This window comes from Trachinotus anak, unplaced genomic scaffold (assembly GCF_046630095.1).
Source record: "Trachinotus anak isolate AG129_WGS33_773 ecotype Australia unplaced genomic scaffold, CSIRO_AGI_Tana_v1 ptg000021l, whole genome shotgun sequence".
In the NCBI taxonomy this organism is placed as follows: domain Eukaryota; kingdom Metazoa; phylum Chordata; class Actinopteri; order Carangiformes; family Carangidae; genus Trachinotus; species Trachinotus anak.
This window is the reverse complement of record NW_027273872.1, coordinates 9994430-10017097: the sequence shown is the minus strand read 5'-3', so window position 1 is coordinate 10017097 and position 22668 is coordinate 9994430. Positions and strand designations below refer to the sequence as shown.

General features: G+C 40.7%; 1 protein-coding gene across 1 annotated transcript; it reads right to left on the bottom strand.

Annotated features, from left to right (window-relative positions):
- Window positions 1-9026: 9026 nt before the first annotated feature.
- fgf24 (fibroblast growth factor 24) lies at window positions 9027-22343 on the bottom strand. Its single transcript, XM_071458074.1, has 5 exons — window positions 21530-22343; window positions 21309-21345; window positions 16464-16641; window positions 12877-12983; window positions 9027-11004 (listed from the first exon to the last, which is right to left on the bottom strand). Exons 1-5 carry the CDS (start codon window positions 21559-21561, stop codon window positions 10726-10728), a joined length of 633 nt encoding a protein of 210 aa, XP_071314175.1. The 5' UTR covers window positions 21562-22343; the 3' UTR covers window positions 9027-10725.
- Window positions 22344-22668: the final 325 nt, after the last annotated feature.

Genomic DNA, 22668 nt, shown 5'->3' with positions numbered 1-22668 from the left:
AAGAGCCCCATTGACAAATCCTCCCTGCTTTCTCAATGAAATTCAGACAGGGAGCCACGATGTTCCTTTCCCAGCAAATCAAGGGGCTCAGATGTTGAAATTCAAGATGCTGTGAAGAATAATTAAAGCTGCAGCCCACACAGTTTTATCTTAAAATAACAATAACTGAAAAAGACTCATTTATATTGTCGGTCTGTGTGTGCTTTTGACACATTTACTCACCATATGAACTTCAACAGGGCAAAACACAGAAGTACAGTGAACTTCTGCGGATGAGGCTCACTTGAAAACTTCCTTTGCTATTTGTTTTGTTATATGTTGTTATATGTTCGCCGTCTGTCTGCTGACTCTGCTGGCTCCACGGTTGCAGGTTACCTCAGCCTCAGGCTAGATGTTGTTTCCAAGCAGACAGGTCATCAAGATGACTGACAGGTGCTGCGGCATGAACTTGACTGAGGCAGAGTTAACAATCAACTTCCTGTCTCAAGGCCAAAAGCCATGTATTGTTGCTTTAATGGTGCTGCTTACAGTTCACTATAGAAATAATGGAGAATTCAGCCATGGACAGATTAGGAGACAATGGGCCCCTGTGCACAGACACTTATAGGCCCCTCTTCAACCTTTCTTCATGTCACTCACGGTTGGTTGCACATCTTTTTCATGCTACTTTCAGGTTATCTTTAACTGTGATGTTCTGTTGTTTGTTGAAAACTGTACCTGCACCTCAGGTACAGGTACATTTGGTTCATATAGTAGGAGATGAAACATTTCCATCCTGCTGTCAAATATGTTAAAATCTTTTAACTCTGCTGCTATATTATGTAGTAAAAGAGCAAAAATGTGATTGAAAAAAAAGTATCAGATCAGACTTAAAGGATCAGGACTAAAATGATGATAATCAGGACCTCCCTAATACTGACCGAGCTCTTTTGGGTTCATTTCTTTTGGGTTCAGTTCATTTCATTTCAAATGTTATTTGTATAATAATATTTCATACCAGGTCAGTGGTTCTCAAAGTGGGGTCCAGGGACCCCCAGGGGTTCTCGACTGGGTTCCTGGAGGTCCCCAGCAAAAAGGGGAATCATTTATTTTCACTGTATTTCCATCCATAAGTAACACAGTGACAGAGTGTATGACTATGGGTCCTGGGTTTCGAACACTTGCTGTATTAAAACATATAAAAGCAAAAATCTTATCAGATGGGGGTCCATGGTGTCAGTTTAGGGGTCCTTGATGTGCCAAAAGCTTAAGAGCCACTGCTTTACACAATATATAATAAAACAGAGGGGTAAATATTAAAATATACAAACATGCACATATCTATACAATTGTAAGATGTGTTTGTAAGGTTGATTTGGTTGGCCCATTCAGTATTCATCGTGGTTTGGAGCAAGTTTGTGCTTCTGTATTTCCCCGTCTGTGTGTGGGGGCAGAGGGAGAACAGAGACACCTGTCAGAAGCTGTTTCCTGTAACTTCACCCTTGTCTTGGCAGTTGAAATCCATCCCATCATTGCAGTCTGAGCCACAGTTCATACTGACCACAGTCACTCCTTCTCCTCATCTGACAGTAAACTTTTGGTAGACATTCCCCTCTGGCAGCCAATCACGCACCAGCGTTGCTTGATGTTCCGCCTCTCTCTGTCACTCTGTTGGCACCACACCCTGCAATCAGGCCACTGAAAAGTAGAACGCCGATGTGGATGCTAGCGGTGTGAACACAGAATTAGTGTCGAGCTCCTGAGAGGACGTCATCCGAGGCACAATGGGGAGTGGGCAGCGGGCCCTTGGGCCTCCGTGGGGGTTGCAGGCTCTCGAGTGAGAGCCCCGTGGACTCCCAGCTGTTCTATGCAACATGCTGAACAGTAGGGGGTCACCCTGTGTTTGTTTAAAACTAACAGGAGTCCCATTAAAGCCCTGACTCCCCTCATTTAGGACTGCCATGGGGACACAAAAGACAACCCTGGGAAGCGGCACGTTGCAAGGGACACCAATTATTGAGGCGAGGACACAGGCCAGCTTGTTCCTGCTCAGGGACATGTCAACTCGTTGGACGACCCCCTCCGTCAAACCCATTGACCAGAGCGCACGGAGAGGCATCTTAATTGGTGTTGGGCAAACAGATTTTGTCACAAAGTTGCAAAGGAAGCTAAGTAGCTGAATGTTCACATTGTCCAACCCCTGACCTGAGCTTCAGGGGCTGTTCCGACACATCATTATGCTCCATTACTTTGAGTAATCGTCTCAGACTCGTCCTATACCGCAGCGGGGAATCCAGGACAGCAATTAAAAGCAATATTCTGGCAATAACGACAGCGTAAATAAAAAGTGAGCCCTTTTCTCTGTGTACAATGATATGATAGTGGCAAGGGGTAAGATTTGGCACAGGAAGCAGCTGGAAGGGTCTTTGAGCTTCGCTTTGTTGAGGTTTTTCGACAACGTGAGGGTCGTCTCCATCGTCTTATTTGCTCCAACCTGTCTTCCCCTCCTCTTCAATTCCATCCCCTTGCCGGACCCCCAGAGCCCCCGCAATTCCCTCCCTCTCTGCCTCTTTGATTCTGTTTTAAAAGGGATTCTGTTAGAGGGAATCACTTGACATCATTAGTTTTGGAGAGCAGCCACCATGGCAGGGTTGCTTGTCTTGACTCATGAAAACATATGTCAGATTAGCAGCAGAGGACCTGTGTTTCGACCTCAGGTGAAAGGTCTGCATGAGTGTTTTTTTTTTTTTTTTTTTTTTTCCTCCTGTTCTTCCTCCTGTCTCTCCTACCAGAAGACTCTGGTTAGATAATGCTCCTAAATGATAATTTGCATTAGTTTTAACCTGTTCAAGGGCTGAATAGTCTGAGTTTGGCTTGTAGGATAATACAGCTGTCCCCTCTTTGCCGTCTTGCTGTAGGACAGCCCTGCTATGTGTGCAGTTTTCTTTTTGAGCTTTATGCAGGCATATGAACTCACCAGGGGTCCTGAGGCAAAAATCAACCATAGGTCCCTGCCAGCCTCCCCTCTGTGAACATCCCCTGTCTGATCCAAGTGAGTACAGTAAACACCCCGTCATACACTGTCACTTAAAACAACAGTAACACAAGAAAAAAACAGAACAGGCATAATCAAATAAGATTTGATTAAAAGGAGAGCAATCTCAAAATCGTGTCCTTGTTTGTTACACTACTTCTAAAACAAACCAGGCACAGCTTCCCTGTGACTTTGCATTTCAGATTAATGTGGAATTAATTTTTAATATGTGCATGTACAAACGCAAAGAGGAAGTAATTTGACTTTGTGGTCGTCAGTATAGTGAACCTAATCTCTTGAAATGTTAGAAACTGAGCACAGTGTTTTTTTTAAATGTACGAACCCCGTGCACGAAATATAAAAGAAGATGTGTGATAGGATTACATGATAGGAATCAAAGCAGGAAGCAGTTTGGTACTCAAATGAATGAACGTATAACATGATTATCTTCTGATATAGTGTTTACATAATCCCTTTCCTGCTACGTACACAGAATACACAGCTCATGCTCATTGCACAAAACTTCCAAGCCAGACTCACCTGCAGCTGCTCCTTTGCCTTCAAGATTAGATTTGATGAAATATTTTATTTTGTTTCTAATCATTTAAAATGTGTCCAAAAGCTTCGATTTTGTGACGGAAGTGCAGCCATCTTTAAACATCTTGCCACTTGTGTTCAATTAAACATTGAAAATATACCATGTATTAAGGATTACAGTTACCTTGATTTTTACAATTACTGTTGATTTATTTTGATTAAGCGGTTGTTATAGTGTGAGGCCAACATCTTTTTTGTTTGTTTGTTTTAATGGTCTTTTTTAAAGCTAATTTATTTATTGTCTTCAGTTTTTATTCTATTTGAGCAGTTTAATGTGTTGGCCTTTTGTTTTAATTTCTACACTGTGGGCAATTTAGTCAAGTGAGGTTTGAAAACACTTTTCCAAATCAGGAGTTAAATGGTGTAAACCGACTGTATGACAAACCGTGACAACATTTTTCAACCACGTCTATACATGTAGTCCTCTTTCCCTCTCTCACCTTGTCTTTCTGACTTTTTACACACACACACACACACACACACACACACACCACATCTGCTTGGTGCTATTTTGCAAACAAAATCAATAAAAGTTGTATTTTGACAGATTTATGACAGCCCAGCAGTCCTGGTAATAACCAACCAGAGATCACAGATTGAGGAAAATAAACAAGCCGAAGATTAAAGAGGACGATGAGTTATGACATGAAGGGCAAGATAATGAGAGAGCAGGCAGCGTAAAACTATTCATCTTCTAATAGAATCGTAGCTTAAAGTCACATAACGCCATCAGTACAACGTCAACAAAAACAACTAAATTAGAAGAAAAATCAAACCATTACTCTGTGTCACTAACGTCTGAGCCAAACAGCACGTCTCAGCTTAGTTTTAGACCAACATCAAGCTCCAGACAGGTGGAGCAGCAGATCGGGACAGCTCAGATGTCAGGTAAGTTGTCGCTTGCTGAACTAAAGTGATTCTCTGGTGATGAACCAAACTTTCAGGCACCAACTGCTTTGTTTTACATAACAAACTACAAATCTGGCACTTCTACAGACTTAAACAAACCAAAAAAAAAAAACAACTCTCAAATGATATTTGACTATAGGTAAAAGAATAAAATGGAGCAATGCATCCATTCATTTGTCATCCTGCATCTATTCTTAAAAATCACTCTTGTGTCCCGATACTTCCATTACTGGAAAAAAAAAAAAAAGGCGTCACAACTTAAAAATTTGGCCTTGATAGAATCAAGCGGCTTCTGCCCATTGGTGGGAAAGTGCTGATTAATTGTGTCGTAGCCCTGTGAGAAAGTACGCCCAGCGCAAAGCACTAATTATGGGCCCTGCCTGGCCGAGAGAAAAGGGGGCAAAACTCTCAACAAAGGATCATCTCATATCTCAAGACAATGAGGAGCCAAAAGAATAGGAGAAAGGAGAAGTTAATGAGCTGTGTCACCTGGCATCTGTTGACGCTGGGATGAGGCTTGACTGGTGTTTGTGTGTGTGTGTGTCTGTGTGTTTGTGTACATGTTTGTGAGAGATAGTTTTATATATGTTTACATGTTGTTCATCACCGTGGATCCTTCCTCCTTCTCTGTTCCAACAGAAAGAATGATGCAGCAGGTAAAAGTCATAATTGTGAATGAGGCTTTAATCCTATAGGAAAAGTATTTTATTTTGTCCCCAGCTTCGTTGCCAAGTGATCGGTGTGTTCAAGCACTTTATGTTCCACAAATCTGTTAATCAGTCAGAAAGTGGTGTGAAGTTTTCTTGATGTTTCTGTTTCTCTCTTCGTAGCGGCCGTCACTGCCCATCCTGATCACCCCGTTCACACAACACGGGGCCGATGGCCGCCCACCCTGAGTCTGGTTCTGCTCAAGGTTTCTGCTTCTGAAGTTTTTCCTTACCACTTTCGCCAAGCGCTCGCTCGTGGTGGGAATTGTCGGGTCTCCTTTAATCAATGTTATGAAGAGTGTGTTCTAGACCTGCTCTATTTGAAAGGTGCCCTCAGATAACCTCTGCTGTGATTTGGCGCTGTATAAATAAATATTGGCTTGACTTGTTTGTGGGCTTGTTTTGTTTTTTTCTTATCTTTGCATGCCACTTTTTCATTGGGTCTTGGCTGTCATCATGTGTTCCCCTACTTTGCTTTCATCACTATACCGTCAGTACTGCTGCTTATTCTATTACTCATTTGCTTTGCTGCCTTTAATACCACTGCTCTTACTTCATCAGCTGTCATGCATGTGTGTAATGATGACAAATAGATCGGCAACCTCAGTTTAGTCTTCAAATCCAAGACCGTATCAGTGCAGATGTCATTCCTGGTGGAGTCAGATCCAAGATTGTCATAACTGCATGTGGGTTTCCAGCAGCTGTAAAATTTCATTAAAGCTACTGGTGTTGTGACATGATGTTATAATGCATTTACTAAAAGGGTACTCAAACAAGTTATTGTTACACTTCCTTGACGTTGGCGGGACTGTCTCTTAACTTGAGCAGAGTTGAGAGACAGAGTTGTGAAAGTGGCCAAAACTGAAGCAGCAGAGGTTGGATTTTCGTCTGCAGTAAAAGGTCAAAAAGACATCATTTGTTAGACCCTCAGTGCCTCGTCTTTTAAACTTCACTCCCCCAGTTAATAGAAAATTGTTCAATGTCTGATTGACATCATTAGAGTTATTTTCTCAGACTTAATCTCCCTTCAGAGCCACATAAGGCAAAATACTGTTTCTGTAGGCTATGTAGTTCCCATGACAAATACACAGATCCTCATATGTAAAATTTGCGCAAATCATCCTTTAAAGTTTTATTTTAAGGTACACTGTGTAATCCAACAGTAAAAGTCAACCAACTACCAAAGTTTGCATCACAAGATCTAAAGCTGCCATCATTCTCAAAGGTCTTTTAAAATTCTCAACTAACACTGAGCCACAACTGAATCTGAAAAATGTTACGGGGATGCTAAATGTTTATTTAAAGAAGTTAAAAAAAAACTGCATTTTTTTTATAACCAGTAGAGAAAAACACAAGATGATGATTTTTAAAATGTACAATAAGTCAAACTTTTTAATTATGAATGTGACTACATTTTATATGTGTTTATTCAAATTCTAAATTAGGGATTCACCACTGGGTCCAAATAAAACTAAATAAAATATATTTCACACTAAATAAGATGGAAAATGACTGACCTTTATTTTGACCCGTATTCATAACACGCTGGCCACATGTTGTTATGAGGAGAACACAGAAGAGGTCTGGCTTTCCAGAAACTGTATGTACAGTAAGCACATTTGTAATCCTGTAAAAACACAACTCAGCCGTGTGTTCAAAAATACTTTGAGAATCACAGTGTTTCCCCTGTGGATTTCACAGTCATGAAGGGCGACCAGTCCACTGTGGTTTAGCGTGTAGAATGAGTGAGACGGGCGGCAGCAGCAGTCCTGTTTTGACAGTAAATGACGTGACGTGAAACTACATTTAATGGCACAAGGTATATTACAGCTTGGACTGTGTTTTGTTTGGCGTCAGAGTTTTGTTTTTCACTGACCTTGAGGGACAATTTCAGTAATATTCAGAGAGACAAAACTTGTTTTATGTCTCAAACAGAACAGATTTCTGTCGACAGGGCTAATTGTTAAGTGTGTGGTTGCTGATCTCGAGGCCAGAGAACCACTTTTGGTTCTTCCACTAAAATGTGTGTAACTTATTCAGAACCACAGAGTTTTTCTCTACATTGACACTGCTCTCTGGTCATACTGTACCCATTGTGCACGGTTTCAATGTGCTGAGATTTTCTAATAATAGAATATAAACTACTTGGCAAGCAGGACTGCATTTAAAGATTCCACCTCCTTTGAAAAGGGGCTGGGCTTTGCAAAAGGGAATTCTATGTTTCATTTTGAAGTTATTGGTCCAGTTCCAAGACCATCTAGCCTCCAATGATCAAAGGTTGAGTCAGAGAAAAGCCTAGCGGGAGGCTTATGCAAAAATGTCGTCTCCTTATTGCGAATCGGCCGTCGCGTTGGAAGCATTGGTGCTCGTTTAAATGTCAATATATCCAGATGCAGTTTGGCTGTGCTTGGTCAAGTTTGAAGTATGCAGATGGAGAAGAAAAAAAAAAAAAAAAAAACTTGCATTGATTAAATTCCTTGACCATGCACAAGGCTGATTTTAACTTCCAGAACCTCTGAGCACCAAATATTTGCCAACAGTGATGCACAAGACAACACTTATATAGGAAACAGTGCTTTAAACATTTTTATTAGTGGCAATTTTAATTGTTGCTGCGAAAGATTTCATATATATTATTGTCTGCAACTGCTGCTTGTCGTAGGATTTTTGTCATCATTCTTCCACAGAGGAGATAGTAAGCAGCCGAAAGAGATGAAGACAAGATGAAGGAACATAAAACATCCCGCAGTCATTTTAGCCTCTCTCACTAACCCCCCCCCCCCCCACCCCCACCCACCCACCCACCACCCACCACCGCACCGTCTCCCCAGACAAGCGGGATCTTCAGCACTGATCTATTATGTTAATGGTGAATCACTGGGTCACACATCAAGCACTATGTTTCCACCTCTAAAAGCAGACCAGACGTCCACAATCCCATGACGGAGCGGGGGGACTTCTGGATCTGTTGGAGGTAACTACCGGAGTAGAGTGAAGTTGGAGAGGGGGGGGGGCTGATAGCATTGCTAGGAATTTAAACAAAAGTATTTTTTTCTCTCTCAAAGCTGCCATCTTTCAGTCTGACGGTTACTGTAAACATCATTCCAGCACACAGCATTATAAGACATGCTACTCCACATTCCTTTGGCGCTTTTAAAAGATGGAAAATTGTCTAAAATATTCTGTGTTTACTGTGTCTGGAAAACGAAGCATTTACATCAAAGTGTGTTGTGTTTTAAGTGCTCAAAGATTAGAAAAGGTGCATCTCATATCATGTCCTTCACGCTAGACAAATAATGTGAATTTGTGTATGTTGTCACTCCTGTGCCACTTCCTACAGCTGTGATTGAACAATGAATCCAATTTCACAAACACACGTATCTTCATTTTTGACAAAAGCAAAGATAAAAGATAAAATATTACTTTCTTCGCCAGAAATGCTTACATGTCATTATGTAACAATATCAATGTTTAAAAAAAGCACCAACTGTGAAATCTCACTGCCCTCCACAGAGATATAAAAAGCCTTCAGCGATGTTGCAATAGACCTTTCTCAATTTAAAAACCACTGACCTTAAAAGCAGTCTTCACGCTTTGGGTTTGTATATAAAAATGCATACCTTGGCAGTATGCAGAGAAGGGAATGTACTCTATGTCCAACCGATCGCTGCTACCTGCAGCATTTCTCTTTTAGGCAGCATGATATTCAACGTGCACAACATCAAATTCCAGTCTAAACCAGGACATAGAGGCACATTTACCTTTCTTAACAGTGCAATAAAGACATAAAATAGATCCTGTTTTTTTAAAATATAGTCCTCATTTTATTAACAGAGGCCAAATAAAACTCATCACATTTTATTTACAAAGGGAGGCAATAAATATCTTAATAATAGTCATAAAATTATTTTTGCTTACATTTGTTTAAAAAAAAAAAAAATCATAAATGTGTCATGTTGTTAGTAGCGACTCATACAAAAACCTGCCAGCAGACAGGTGAATACATACTACTGGTGAAAAGAGGCCGGAGTTTGTCGTCAGTGAGAGGAGGAACGCTAGAAGCACAGACTTTTCCCTTTAGGATTCAGACACAAACTCTACCACATGTTGCGAAGAAAAAAACGTTCCCTGAATCCTGGACAAGTTGGTCATCTGGGTTTTTAAGGGGGGAAGTCTTAATTGTCATGTGGATTTATGAAATGATCAGCTGCAGTGTTCCTGTGTGGATCACTCATCTGACAAACAAGCACAGGGCTACACTTTCCAAAAGCATCTTTGAGACTTTTCATCCAATGACAGTGAAAGGAGCGATGATGAGCTCAGAGAAACAAAAAGATGATTGCGGGAAGAAGAAGAAGAAGAAGAAGAAGTAGAAGAAGAGCCTAGTTCAAGCTCAGCGTTGACTGAAAAATTCTTGAGATTATCTGAACCCAGACAATCAGACTAGATAAAGATAAACTTAAAGAACAAGGAGATAGAGGAAGTCTTCATCACCAACCCCAAAATATTAGCTAGCTCACACTCAAAGAATCAAGGTATCCTTTCCCGGAACAACTGTTTAACACATGCGATGAAGAACTGTTGGAAAAGTGAGTCTGATGGGAGACAAAAGGGATTAACATCCATCTCTTATATGTGATGAAGCTGGAAGACTCTGTGGAATTATGAATCACATCAGCTGTTATTTTTTTGTTTGTATTGAGTTTTTTTTTTTCTTACTGTTTAAACAAGACTAAAGCCACGGCTGGTGCCTGACTAGTCAAAGCATGTCGTGTTTTAGCTGAATCACAAGCTGCATGGAAATGTCAAGGAAATCACACACAGTACTCGGAGGGTTCAGCGCATTCCAGGAGCCACGAGTGAAGCTGAGGTTGAGAGACATATGGAAAAAAAAAGAGAGAGAGAAAGAGAGAGAGAGGGAAAGAGAGAGACCTGTAAAATATTGCACTCAAAGCTACACAGTCATCCCGGCAGCACAGTGTCACCTGCGACTGCCACCTCTCTCCGTTCCGTCTCCATGGTGTCTGATTCCAGTGGAAAGTATGGGATCCGCGTTGTCAGGGGCAACACAAACAAAAACCGACAGGTATTCCAATAAATCTCTAGTTGGCTGATTTTTATAACATTGCGTCCACTCCTGCTTCAGCCCCCACTGTCAAAAAGAAAGTACGCCTTCAGCTTGCAGTTCAAACGTAGCTGAGGACGACAGCGACAGGAATTCTCTCAAGGTCCTTTAGTTTATCCAGTATAAATAACATGACAGACACATTAGCACAATGACATCAACCCAGAAGAATCCAAGAGTTAGGAAATATTCAGTCATCCTGAAATACAAAAATAAAACATCTTTGACTTTTTTTTTGTTCTTTTTTTCTGTCTTTCTTTTACAGAAGTGAAGTCTTTAAGGTGATTCTTTTAAGACAAGAAGCTTGAGATTTTCAGTTACAGTTTTTTTTTTCCTCCCCCTTGAGGAAAATTAGTGCTGTCCCATTGGTCCCATCAGTTCCTCTTGGGGTTGGGTTTTAATCGCCGAGCCCTTCGTGTCCGCTTAGTTACTGTGGTGAAACGAAACTCTTCCAGTGGGTCCACCCTGCCCTTTGGCTGGCGCTTCATGAAGTGGACTTCCTGTTGCCTCTGCGTGGTCCGCGAGCCTTTCTTGGGCCGCCCCTTCCGGTTGAAGCCAAGGTACCATCCTTTGTACTTGGCCGACACGAGAGCTGTGTAATTGTTCTCCAGGAATTCCTCGACAAAGACGCACTCCTGTTTCCTTCCATCGGGCTGGAGGAAAATAAAATAGGTCATTGATTAATAATTAACATAGCTGCGTGGCCCCATGTTCAGCTAACAGTCTTGCTTATTGCCATTACATCATTGCATTGTGGCTCAGAGTGATTTGCTTTTCTTTTGGTATTTTTTGCATTTTCCAGTTTCGTGTAAAATCAACAGTTCATTACATGTCGTTACATGATGTTACAAGGTGAATATATCATTTTCACAAATCTATAGAATTGGGAGGGTTGGCTAAAACATACATTCAGGCAAGTAAAATGTCATTGAAGGACAGAGTTAGCTCAGCTGGCTCAAATTGAAGGTTTCACTCACAGTAGAAAAGATTAAACTAAGGTTAACAAAACTGAGGTAAAATGCAAAAGTTCACATGCCCAGTCCCCTAACCTGCAAACAGTTTCACATTTTGGGTGATGCACTTATTCGTTTTCCAATTACCATATCAGTCCCATGTCTGTAAGCTAAACGGTTAGCTAGTATTGGGACATAGTTAGCTTAGATTTTGCATAAAGACTGGGAAAACAGCTAGCCTGGCTCACTCCAAAGTTGTAGTTTTAACAGGATGGTTATGTGCTGGACTACTTCTTTGCCAGGAGCAGTGACTTCTTAGAGCTGCCATTAGTTGCCTGACAATGCAACCTGTTTCCTGCTGCCTCCAGTCCTTATGCTAAGCTAAGTACTTCCTGGCTGTATAGCTTCATAATTAGTAGATACACAATTAGCAGATAAAAGACTGGTATCAATCTTCTTGTCAGCTTTTAGCAAAGTGTATTTCCCAAAATGTTGACCTGTTGGTGTAAGATATAAAACCATATATTCAGCAAGATGTGGCTTCATATTTTTGTTCATAAGACATTTAAATACAAATAAAAATGTCAAATACTTTTAGGATTACACGTCACTGTCAAAAGCTTTCATAGAGACATTAGCAGTTCATAGTGCAGTTTGTGGTTTATCCAGATTAACAGGACCTTGTTTCTGTAGAGGAACACATTGCTGCTGGATTCTTAAAATTGGGGTGGCAGTGAAGAATAATGAAAATAAAACGTTGGTGAAAAGACCCTTTAAAAATCTTGTTGCCAACACTAGAGATTTTAATTGCTTCTCTCCAAATTTCTGTGATTTACAGTACAACTTATTTTTTATCATTATTCAAGCTGAAAACTAAAGACTATCAATAATTTAAATGTCATTTTATACTGTTTTTTTTAATAAAATAATCCTAGAGTGGTTTAAAGGAGGAAGTCAAAGTACATTTTTTAAACAAATGAGGCCCCTGCAACTAAAACTCAAAATGCATGCTCCTAACAGATGACCATGATGAGAGAGTGAAAACTTGTGTGAATTGCTGCAGCCCCACCAATGCTGACAGCATGAGTTATTAATGCAAGAAAATCACATGTGTGCCTCTGAAGAACAGTATACGTTTTCAAATATTAACTTCTTTTCCATATCGAAGCGGTCGTCCACAGAGTCACATGCAGTCACATCCTGCGTTTGTGGCCACCTGGTGTGACTAAGTGATATAATTGCAATGGCATTCCTCCTAAGTGACCATTAGTCTCTCAATGCATTGTGGTGATTGCAGTCCGTAATTGACTGATCGAGTGTCAAAGGAGTAGGCCGATTACGTAATGGAAGAATGGCTGTGAGTTATCAAAGGGGTTTTGTTAGGGTGTACAAAAACAGCAGGAGAAAGCAGATCTGAGGCTGTGTTTAATTCAGCCTGGATTAACAGCTCCCTTAAAATATTCATTTTGGTATTAGAAAATGGCCGATCAGTCTTGTCACTGAAAATATTGAACTTTCACCGAAGGATCAGTCATTTTTTATAATATTCTCGAAGTGAAAACCGACACTCACCCTTCCGACTATTTTGCCTTTCTCGTTCATGCAGATGTAATGTTCGCTCTCTTTTCCTTTAATTCGGATGTGGCTCCCAAAGGTTTCTGTCTCGACCACAAGAAGAGCTGGAAAAAAAGAGAAAATAGACTCTGTTAAGGGCATGTATAAATCTTTTCACTCACATAAATATGACTGAAGTATATCCATACATTTAAACAAAACTGATGAGAAATTCCCAAGATGGACAAGACCTAAAAATGTCCAGTCCTGCAAACTGAAGTATTTAAATTCAAAATGCTAACTCTTTGCTAGATTTGTATGAGCCTCATAAAAAAAACTCTGATATTTAGCATACATTGTGCAATAATGAAATTGTTAACAGTTTAGGGTTATAAAGTTGATACTTCATGAAAACATTGCCAGTTTTCATCATATACACCACCACAAAGCTGTCAACCACCAGTATTATTTGTAACAGAGATTAAAATCCCTTTAATCGCATTAAGGATTATGGGAAATAATTGATTTTATTAATTGAAAATCAACAACTGATGAAATTCTCTAAGATCTAGGACATTTTCAGAATTTGGCAAAATATGATGTTTTAGCCTGTTTTCTAACAAAAAAATAGTTGAATTATGGGTCTCCAAAGCAAATAATTCAAGTCTTTTAAGGGTAAATTAAGTGAAATACCAATGTTCCCTAAATATTACCATATATGCACCACAACAACAACGGCACCATCGCTTCATCCTGACACAGCAGTAATCCACTCTAAAGACGTATCCTAGCGGCTCTTTTTATTTTTCGATCCCCCTCCCCGACCCAAATGTTAACCCCTGCGAGGTCACCTTTGTCTCTGCTCACCCCTCAACCAGCAAGGAGATCTGCCAAACATTTGTGGAGCGGTTATGTGCCCCTCAGGATTAGGTTTCAAGTTCCCTTTAGTCTGTGCTCACTCAATCAAAAAGTTAAGATGATCCATTTGTTTAACACACAGGGCCATTCAGTAGCGCTCAAGGGAGCAAAGGAAGAATAGACGAAGGGGATGGGACGTGCTCGGGGGCAAGAAGTAACTCCCCTCCTCCCCCCACAACCCTAAAATCCAAACTTGGGAGGAAAGTGGGAAGAAGGAAACCTGTCTTAAAGGTGAAAGTGAAAAAAGAGAGAAGTTATTCCGACTTTAGTTTTGAGAGGTTTCTTTGTTTGTATGTCTTATTTAGGAGAAAAAGAACCACGTTTGACTTTATTGCTGACAAGATCCGTCTAAACCTTTTTTGGGGTCCTTAAGAAGGAAAAATATTCAACAAGATGATGTTTTAAAAGATAATTCTACTCTGCAAGTCAAATCAGGAGTCATTTGACAACACTTTGGCCTTTTTGACTGTGAGTGGGTTTTGCAAAAAAACCCAAAAATTTAACCTCAGGTATGAAGCTTCGACCCAGAACATCAGATAAAACAATATTTTCCTCCGTGCTATAAGCTGTCCTCTGTCCACAACCCGGGCCAAACCCTATCTTCATTTTTCTCAGAGTAAACCACTGATGGTTTGATCTTTGACAATGAATAGTCTGGCAGCTGCAGGCTTCGGCAAACTTAATTAAATCCTGAGTCATAGCTCCATTAAAACACAAACACTAAGGGGAATCACGCTGTCATCAATACCACTAACAAGGAGCATTTAGTTTACAAAGGAGGGAATGCGGTAGTTTTATTTCCAATGTAAGCACTTGAAAACCATAATCCATATAATCCATGACCTTAAAAAAATCTGGAAATGTACGAACACTACACTTTGATAATCTCTCAGAAGCTGTTTGAGTGCAGGAATCTTAGAGGTCGCCCTGTGGTGATGATGAAATAACAAAAATTGAGTCTGAAGCATGAAAAAGGTTAATTGATTTGATCAGAACAGAATGCTGTATATTGGCTGTGGGTATTTTTTAAACTGAATATTTCATCTACTTTGTAGACTGTGGGTTATGAAGCTCCATTTCTTCTTTTTTTGAGCAGTGTTTTCCTTTTCGTGCATCGGTGCAATATGAACAATGTGGGGCCATGGACATTTATCCACCTCATTGTGGGGTCACCTGTCAAAAACACTGAAAGCTCCTGCTTTAATTCCAGATTGCAACTTTCATCAGTTTAAAAGCCTTTGTGGTGATCCTCCGTCTGGTCTAAGTGGACAACATGCATCAGCTACAAAGGACTGTTCTGGGAAGGGATTGTTCTAGTCTCTTAAAAATAATGAATATGCTATGCTAATACCTAAGAAGAATTACAATGCCTCTCACTTTAGCTGCACAGATATGGACTTGAAGCGATATATTTCCTCTGTGGTGGTTTGTGGGACTTCTTCATGGAGAGTGGATTAGAGCAAGGAGAGTGTCTTCTTGAGCATTATTAGTGAGTGCAAAGGAGTTCACAGGTGCCAGGTACTGCAGCTGGATGGGGAGGAGGAGGAGGAGGAGGAGGAGGAGATGGGGGACGGGAGGAGGGGCGGAGGGCAGAATTGGCAAGGCCTCATGGGAAAAATTGGATCTGCTTCCACTCAAGCTCTAACAAGCAGTGAGGAAACTTCGCCTCGGCGCATCTGCGACTGAACACACTCACTCAGAGGCATTCAAGAACAGCAATTTTAGAGCTGTGAGTCAGCTGTTATAAGCAAAATATCTGCAGGAAGGCACAACACAAGTCCTTCTGCCTCATGTTTGTGCCTCTGCATCAAAGAGGGCTTGAATGACCATCAATTTACTCATCTGCCAATTGTGCTGATCGGAAATGGTGAACAAGTCCACACAGAAAGCAAAGAGGATATATTTATGGTTGAGAAGCACAATTGTACCTGAACTATTCAATTCATTGATTAAAAATACTTTGTGTTATTTTTATGCTTATTGCTAAACATTTACAAGTTGACATGGGGTACTTTCACACTGCTTTATTGTGCCAAATCACCATGTGACATTAAATGACAATAACCATTGCAAACCACTGCGTAGGGAAGCAAATTTGTCTTGCTCCTTCAAGGACAATACAATTGTTTTGCACTCTCCAACATGGACAATCACAGTCCCGTTCCTCATGATCAATTTTTTTTTCAACCTTATGAGACAATACAGTTGAGTAATTCCACAGGATTGCATGACACATGATCTTATAACACCATAGGCTAAAACGCAAAACCCAGCAGAGATGAATATTTTGCAGAATGGAAACCAACAAGTCAATTTTGGTCCATATTAGGTATTCTGACAAAAATTCACATTGCTAACCTAAAAATCCATCAAAATAAAAATAGACCTGCTCTGGATACCCAAATGCTGCAGTAAACATCCTCTGCAAGGTCAGCAATTTCAACATGTTTTCATCCACCCCAACCAGTAGTTGGTGGCTTCCAAAAGTCACCATCCACTCTTGCCCAAGCCAAACACAGAGCATGGAAAACTACCTCCAAACAATGGATAGTAAACAGCCAAAGTGGCTGGAGGCGTGAGAGTAAACCCCCCATTAAGAACTCAGCTGGTAGCTGGTGGTGATTTCTTATTCTGTTATAGCAGACTAGCTAAAGTGTCAAGTGAGATGCACAGGAGTTCTCCCATACCATACTTGCCCCCATCATCTCCGTTGGCGTTGATTTTCTTCCCCAAGATCTGGACATGCTTCCCTGTGGTTCTACTGTACAGCTGGTAGATCCGGACCTGCTTCCGGCTCAGGTCGTCCGGGTTCCTTGTGTGGTTCTCAATGTAAAACCTGAAATCAGCAGAGCTCTGCTGGGATTCCTACACAGTGGTGTGAGACAGGATGAAGCAGAGAGAGAGAGAGAGAGAGAGAGACAGAAGATGAAGAAAGATAGAAAGGAGGAGAGACAGTGAGAGATCGTCACAACACAGGTGTTGATAGTTATGTGTGCTGTTGCTTTTATGGGCTGTGTCAAAAAATTGTGCTTCAGGGGCTAAAAACAACCTGGAAATTATGACTGTGGCATTTTAGTGTTTCTTTCCTCGCTTTCAACCGGCACATGTTATATGCGTTGCATTTACAAGCTCCTAGTTATCCTACAAGATGTGTTAATGAAATATAAATCCCACAGAACAAGTGTACTGTTGTGCTGTCTCTTTTGAGAGAGCAGTATACTATGTGCCCTGGGCGATATTGAGAAACCTGTGCTCCATTTCCACAAGCAAGCAAGCCACTAGCAATTATACACCTGAAGCATCCAGACCTGTTGCACTATCATCAAACAAATATCTGCCTGCAGGCGAAGCAGGGTCCATAAATTAGGAAGCGCAGGAGGCGGAAGACAAGGCCGAGATGGCAAGAGGCACCTTGAGCCACAAAAACACTCATGTAGAAGGAATTTTTCGATTAAATTGTACCAATCTGCCTTTCAGAATTCACTAGCCTAACGTTTACGAGTCACCTTAGACCTGACATAAAACCTGCGGAAATCGTGGACTTCATCGGCATGTCAGAAAAGCAACTGTGTCACCCAACATGTGGAAGAGCAAGAGGAAACGTATATTTTCAGAAGCCCTGGAATCTCAGTTCAAGCCAAGATCCCATTGCCCCAGCTGTATGGGGTGGTAATTGCACAGTAATGGCTTTTTATGTGGCTGTTCTCAGGTGGCTAATTATATACACATTACATACCCTGAGTCCTTGTTATTCTAACTTCAGTAAATTAATGACATGTAGTGAACATGATGGGAAATTGTGGCTACAGTAGATGAAAACTTAATCTCAAAGAGGAAAAATAAAGTTTTGTAAATTTGAGGGCAAATCCGGTTCCCAACGTGGCTTCTCTGAACCAGGTGTCATACAAGTCGTGCCCCAATTCAGGTGCCTACCCTGTGAAGAACGCTGTCCATGGAAATGGGTCCTTCAGAAAACCTAAAGACAAGGTTGACCCTATGCTTTCCCCACGAATGAAGTGGTTTTGCCTCAAAGAAACCAAAACTAATGACACGTTCAAGAATCAACTCATCAAGCTGTGGATTCTTGAAAAGCTTACACAAAGACTTTGCTCCACAAATGCCCGAAAGATCATTAGATACGGCAGTAGGCAGCATTTCTCAGCCGCATTGGCAAGAGTCTTTGAAATAGGAAGGACTTGTTGCCTTGTTATGACGTATTCGGTCTAAAAATGTGGACCTTGGAGAATCCAGTCCCTGAAGTGGGACACAGCTTCTGTATCTTGACATTTAGGAAACACACCCGTAATGTTACTTTTGGCACCAGGCAGTGTAGAAAATGAGAGGCTGGATATCAAAATGCATTACCTACTGATGCAACAAATTTGCGGTGTTGACTTCAAGGCATCACAGCCTGTTGGGAACTTACAAATGTCAACGACTTTTCTACCTGTTTAATAGGATTTATTATCTGGGAAATCATTTTTATGCCCAATATCTCTTGGGAATAGCAGATTATGTGTTTCTCTAATAATAATTTCCCTTTTTTCAAGGCAAAGGTGTCAAACTTATCTATGGTTGATATGGTTGGTTGAAATTTCCTTCCATAATTCCTAGACCAACCACTTTTTTTTCGACAAGTCAGATTCACCCTAACATGCAGCACAACCTGTATAAAATAACTGCACAGCCATGATTTTTTTTTAACTACAGTGGACACAATATGGCAAATATGAATCAAGGCTAGAATTGTTGCCCTCAACCAGTTTGTCAATCCTAAACTCAACCTGGACCAGGACTCTATCAGGAGATAGACAGTTTTACTGCATGACAAGGCACGTTCAAGTCAGATCAGGGAAATGATAACCCAGTGCAATTGATGTAATTCTAGACAAGCATTTGTCATGTCCAGCACACTTCTGTGACAGATGTGTTTGCCGTTCTACACAGTCTGTGTTTAGTAGGTATTCCATTTTAGGAGCAGTTTACATGAACAGCCGCCTCCTACATGACTTTTTATTCAAGGAACAAGACGTTATATTACCAGTTAAACTGTATAAATGGCAAGTGACCTCTGCACCACAAAAACACTAATGCAAAATCAAAGATGTTACTAAAAAATAAGATGGATTACTACTAAATACATGCCGATTCAAAATTACATGTGTGCAACAGAAAAGGATTCGTCCCAAACAAGACACAAATGTGTTGAAAAATGATGCATCCACTTAAAAAGTCAAACACTGGCATCATCATGTTGTCAGCTCTCTCTCAAAATGAGCCTCAAAGCTGACGAGCAAACACACAACAAAACATGGCCTAACTGGGCTGCTGAGGGATTTATCCCAAATCTCCCCCATCTCTAAACAAACATAAAAGTGTGTTTGGTAGACAGTTGCATTTTCGCGTCGAGGGAAAGGCAAGCCTAAGCACATGGTTGAGGTGAACACAAGCGACAAAAGTTTTTTATCACGCTGTCTCCTTTCTTCAAAGACATAGCATGAAAACGGATATGGTTGAAACTTCAAAAGTCTGGTGCTCATCTTCACTGAGGAAGCTTAGTTGTCGCATCCATCTAAGATACACCTTTTTATCTGCTTGACACACACAGACGGGGTCAGACAAACACACAAATAGGGAAAGGCGCACATGTTGGCAGTGGATTCAAAGTTAACATCCAAAGTTAACATGTGGTTACTTCTTTTGTTTGTTTTCCTTGTAAAATCACAACCACAGACCCATTGACTGTAACAGTGACCTGGAGAGGCAAGCTCTGCAGATAAAGGGCTATTCCTGCTTCTTTTTTTAGCTTGATTATTAGGCTGAAACCACTCAGAGAGGCACAATACCTTTTCTTTGTTTTATAAATGCCTTTATCTATAATCTGACTTTTTCTAAACCACAACACACACCCACATCACAAATAAAATAACCGAATCAGGAAATAGCATTCAACAGTCCATCTAATACTTCTGTTGGGCCACATTGTGCATGAGCTTCATCCTGTCTTACATGTGAGGTGTGGTCAGTCAACACTATAGCTTTGTTTGTGCCAACTCTGTTGGAATAATCAGAGCACAGTTTTCAAAGTTTGGGGTTTTATTTATTTATTTTAGCCCTGTGAAATTGCATTTGAAATTCTGGAGAATTCTACAGATGTACTCCAGTTGTGTTGAGACCTGTTATTTTGTTCCTGAGAGCTAACAGTTGCCTGACCAGGACAGGGTGATACTAGCTGCACTAAGTGAAAAGAGAGAAAAAAAAAATTGCGTTGTGTAACTGATAAAATGTAGTTTACACAGTTAACACAGGCTTTTATTTGTCCCAAAAGGTCAAATCCTAACTCTCCAGCTTGGTATGATTTAGTGTTCTCTGACAAAAAAAAAAAAAAAAAAAAAAAAAAAAAACTTTTTTGTGACCTGTTAAAGACACAATTACATAAAAACTACTACAATTAAAATGTTACCAACTGTGAGATTATGATGTCGAAGAAGGGCTGAGGGATGCTGCCTGATCTGCAGTTTTTGGTTTTTTTTCTATCTGAGATCATAACGCTGAGAAATGAATTTAAAACAACAAGCATGTGGAATATTATGATCACACGTCATACCAATAAAGCGATCAGATAGCTTTATGAGTGGAGGAGCGTGCTCTCCGCATCTTCTCGCTCACTCAATTAGGTGAGTGGATGCCTGCAAATCATTACTGTTCAAAGTGAGACGCAACTAATAAAAAAAAGTGAGGCAACAAGCGCCAAACGAGCCCATCTGTTCAAAGAACAACTTTTAACCTCGGGGATCAAAATATCTATTACACAATTCTGCTGTAAAAACACTGAAACTGCTACTTGAACTACAGATTAAAAACAACAGACTTTATTTTATTTATTATATATATATATATATATATATTTTTTTTTTTTTTTTTTTTTTTGCCAGATTGGAAGTATTGATTACAGATATCAGAAGATTAAGACGGGGGACAAAACAGTCGATACGCCTCACTCGATCGTTTTCCAGGTGCCGAATTGTTTATTATGCATTTTTATCACTACATGGTGTTAGTCTGTCTGCATATGGAATTTTATAGGGATCTCTTTGCAATAATTAGGCTCTGTTTCGTCTCCTGTATCATGTCTCAGCAACGCCGCTGTAATTTCAATGCTGGGAACTGTTTGGAGCATTCAGTGAGTTAGGTTAGGCTACGTTCATAGTCCCTTTTTCATTGTCGCTATCTCAATATAATATTGTTGTTTCTTCAGTAAATCTGCTGTACTTTGTTATCACCTCTTTTGTTTGTTATATGCTTGTATGATATATTTGGCGTAACAGGCCTATTTTTGAAAAATAAAGGCAATTTTTTTTTTTTTTTCTATCCTAATTCATATGGATTTAATTAAAGCAAGTCATTTAATATTTAGGGACCACCCTGAAAATACCTTATACCCATCGGCAGCATTATCCATGTTGAAGAGCTGCACAGACACATACACACACGCACAAAAAAAAAGGAGTTGAACAAAGGCGTAAACATACCTGTAGCTGGAAATAGAGCACCAGAAAATGTAAACACCTAAGTGGAGAGAGAAGACGAGAGAAGGGAGGAGGGGAGTGAATCACACAGGCAATTACATGAAGTATAAACGCAGCCTACCTGAATGACAGCAATGCGCAAATATGAAGCTTTTGGCGACTTCTATTGGTAAGAATGCATGGATTTGTGTGTGCATAAGAAAACGGAGATGTGGAACACTTACAGGTATATGAACCTCGAAGGCAGCAGAGACATCTTGACTTGCAGAAATACACCTGAAATACACCTGCTTGCACAGATTTAGGGCCCCAGGAAAGGCGGCGAAATCGCCCCCCTCTCTCTCTCTCTCTCTCTCGCTTTGCTCCCCTTGCGCGTCCTTTACGCACACACCTCCGGGGGTAAGTAGGAGACTGAATCCCAGTATAAGGATAGATCACCGGAGAGCAGGAGCAGAGTCACGGAGTGCAACATTAGGTGCTTCCTTGTTGGGGGGGGGGGGGAATTATCCAGAAGATTATTTTTCTCAGCTGAGTCTCCACCGCTGCTCGAAATCCCGCAACGTCTCCGTAAATCGGTGCCAAGCGTGCAAAGGATTCAGTGTTCGACCTCTCCAAAAAAAAAAAAAAAAAACCTCCTCGTTTAAAAAATATCCTTCGAGTTTTGCGCACCTACAGCGTAGCCCGAGCTGTCCCACAATCCAAATCCTGCTGCTCCAGAGATCACAAGCTCCTCAACTCCGTCCGTACCTGCGGGGGACTCACACACCTTGCATGGGTCATTTTATTCTACCAAGTGCTGCAGAGGAGAAAAAAATAACAGCGGCGGATAATGATAAAACGCTATTCCACCAAAAACAAACAAACAAAAAAAGTCGCTAAAAAAGTCTGCAAACAAACTTATCCAGGCATACAAAAAAAAAGTTGTGTTTTTGTGTGGAAATTGCAGTGGCAGCAGCGGCAGCGGATCCCTGGAGAGGTTTTTTGGGGGCTGATGATGGCGCAGCAGTGCCTGTCAGTGGTGTTTGTGCGTCTGTGGCTTGAGATTTGGGCACAGAGAGGCTTTTTTGTTGTTGGTGGGTGGAAACATGTCAGCGGTTTGCACCTGATAGGGTAATCTTGGAGGGACCATCAGCTTGGAGAGGGTTTTTTCCTCTCGGTGGGCAAAGCGCAGCGCAGAGGAGAAGTAGAACAGGGAGGTGAAGAGCTTTTTGCGTTGTTTTTTTAAAAAAAAAATATTATTTTGTTTGTTTTTGTGTTTGTTTTGTCCAATTGTAATTTTGTGGAGAAGCTTTAATTGGTCTGCAGATATGGACACGACGACCTGATTTTAAAGACCTGCATCTAATCGGAGTCATGGGATGAT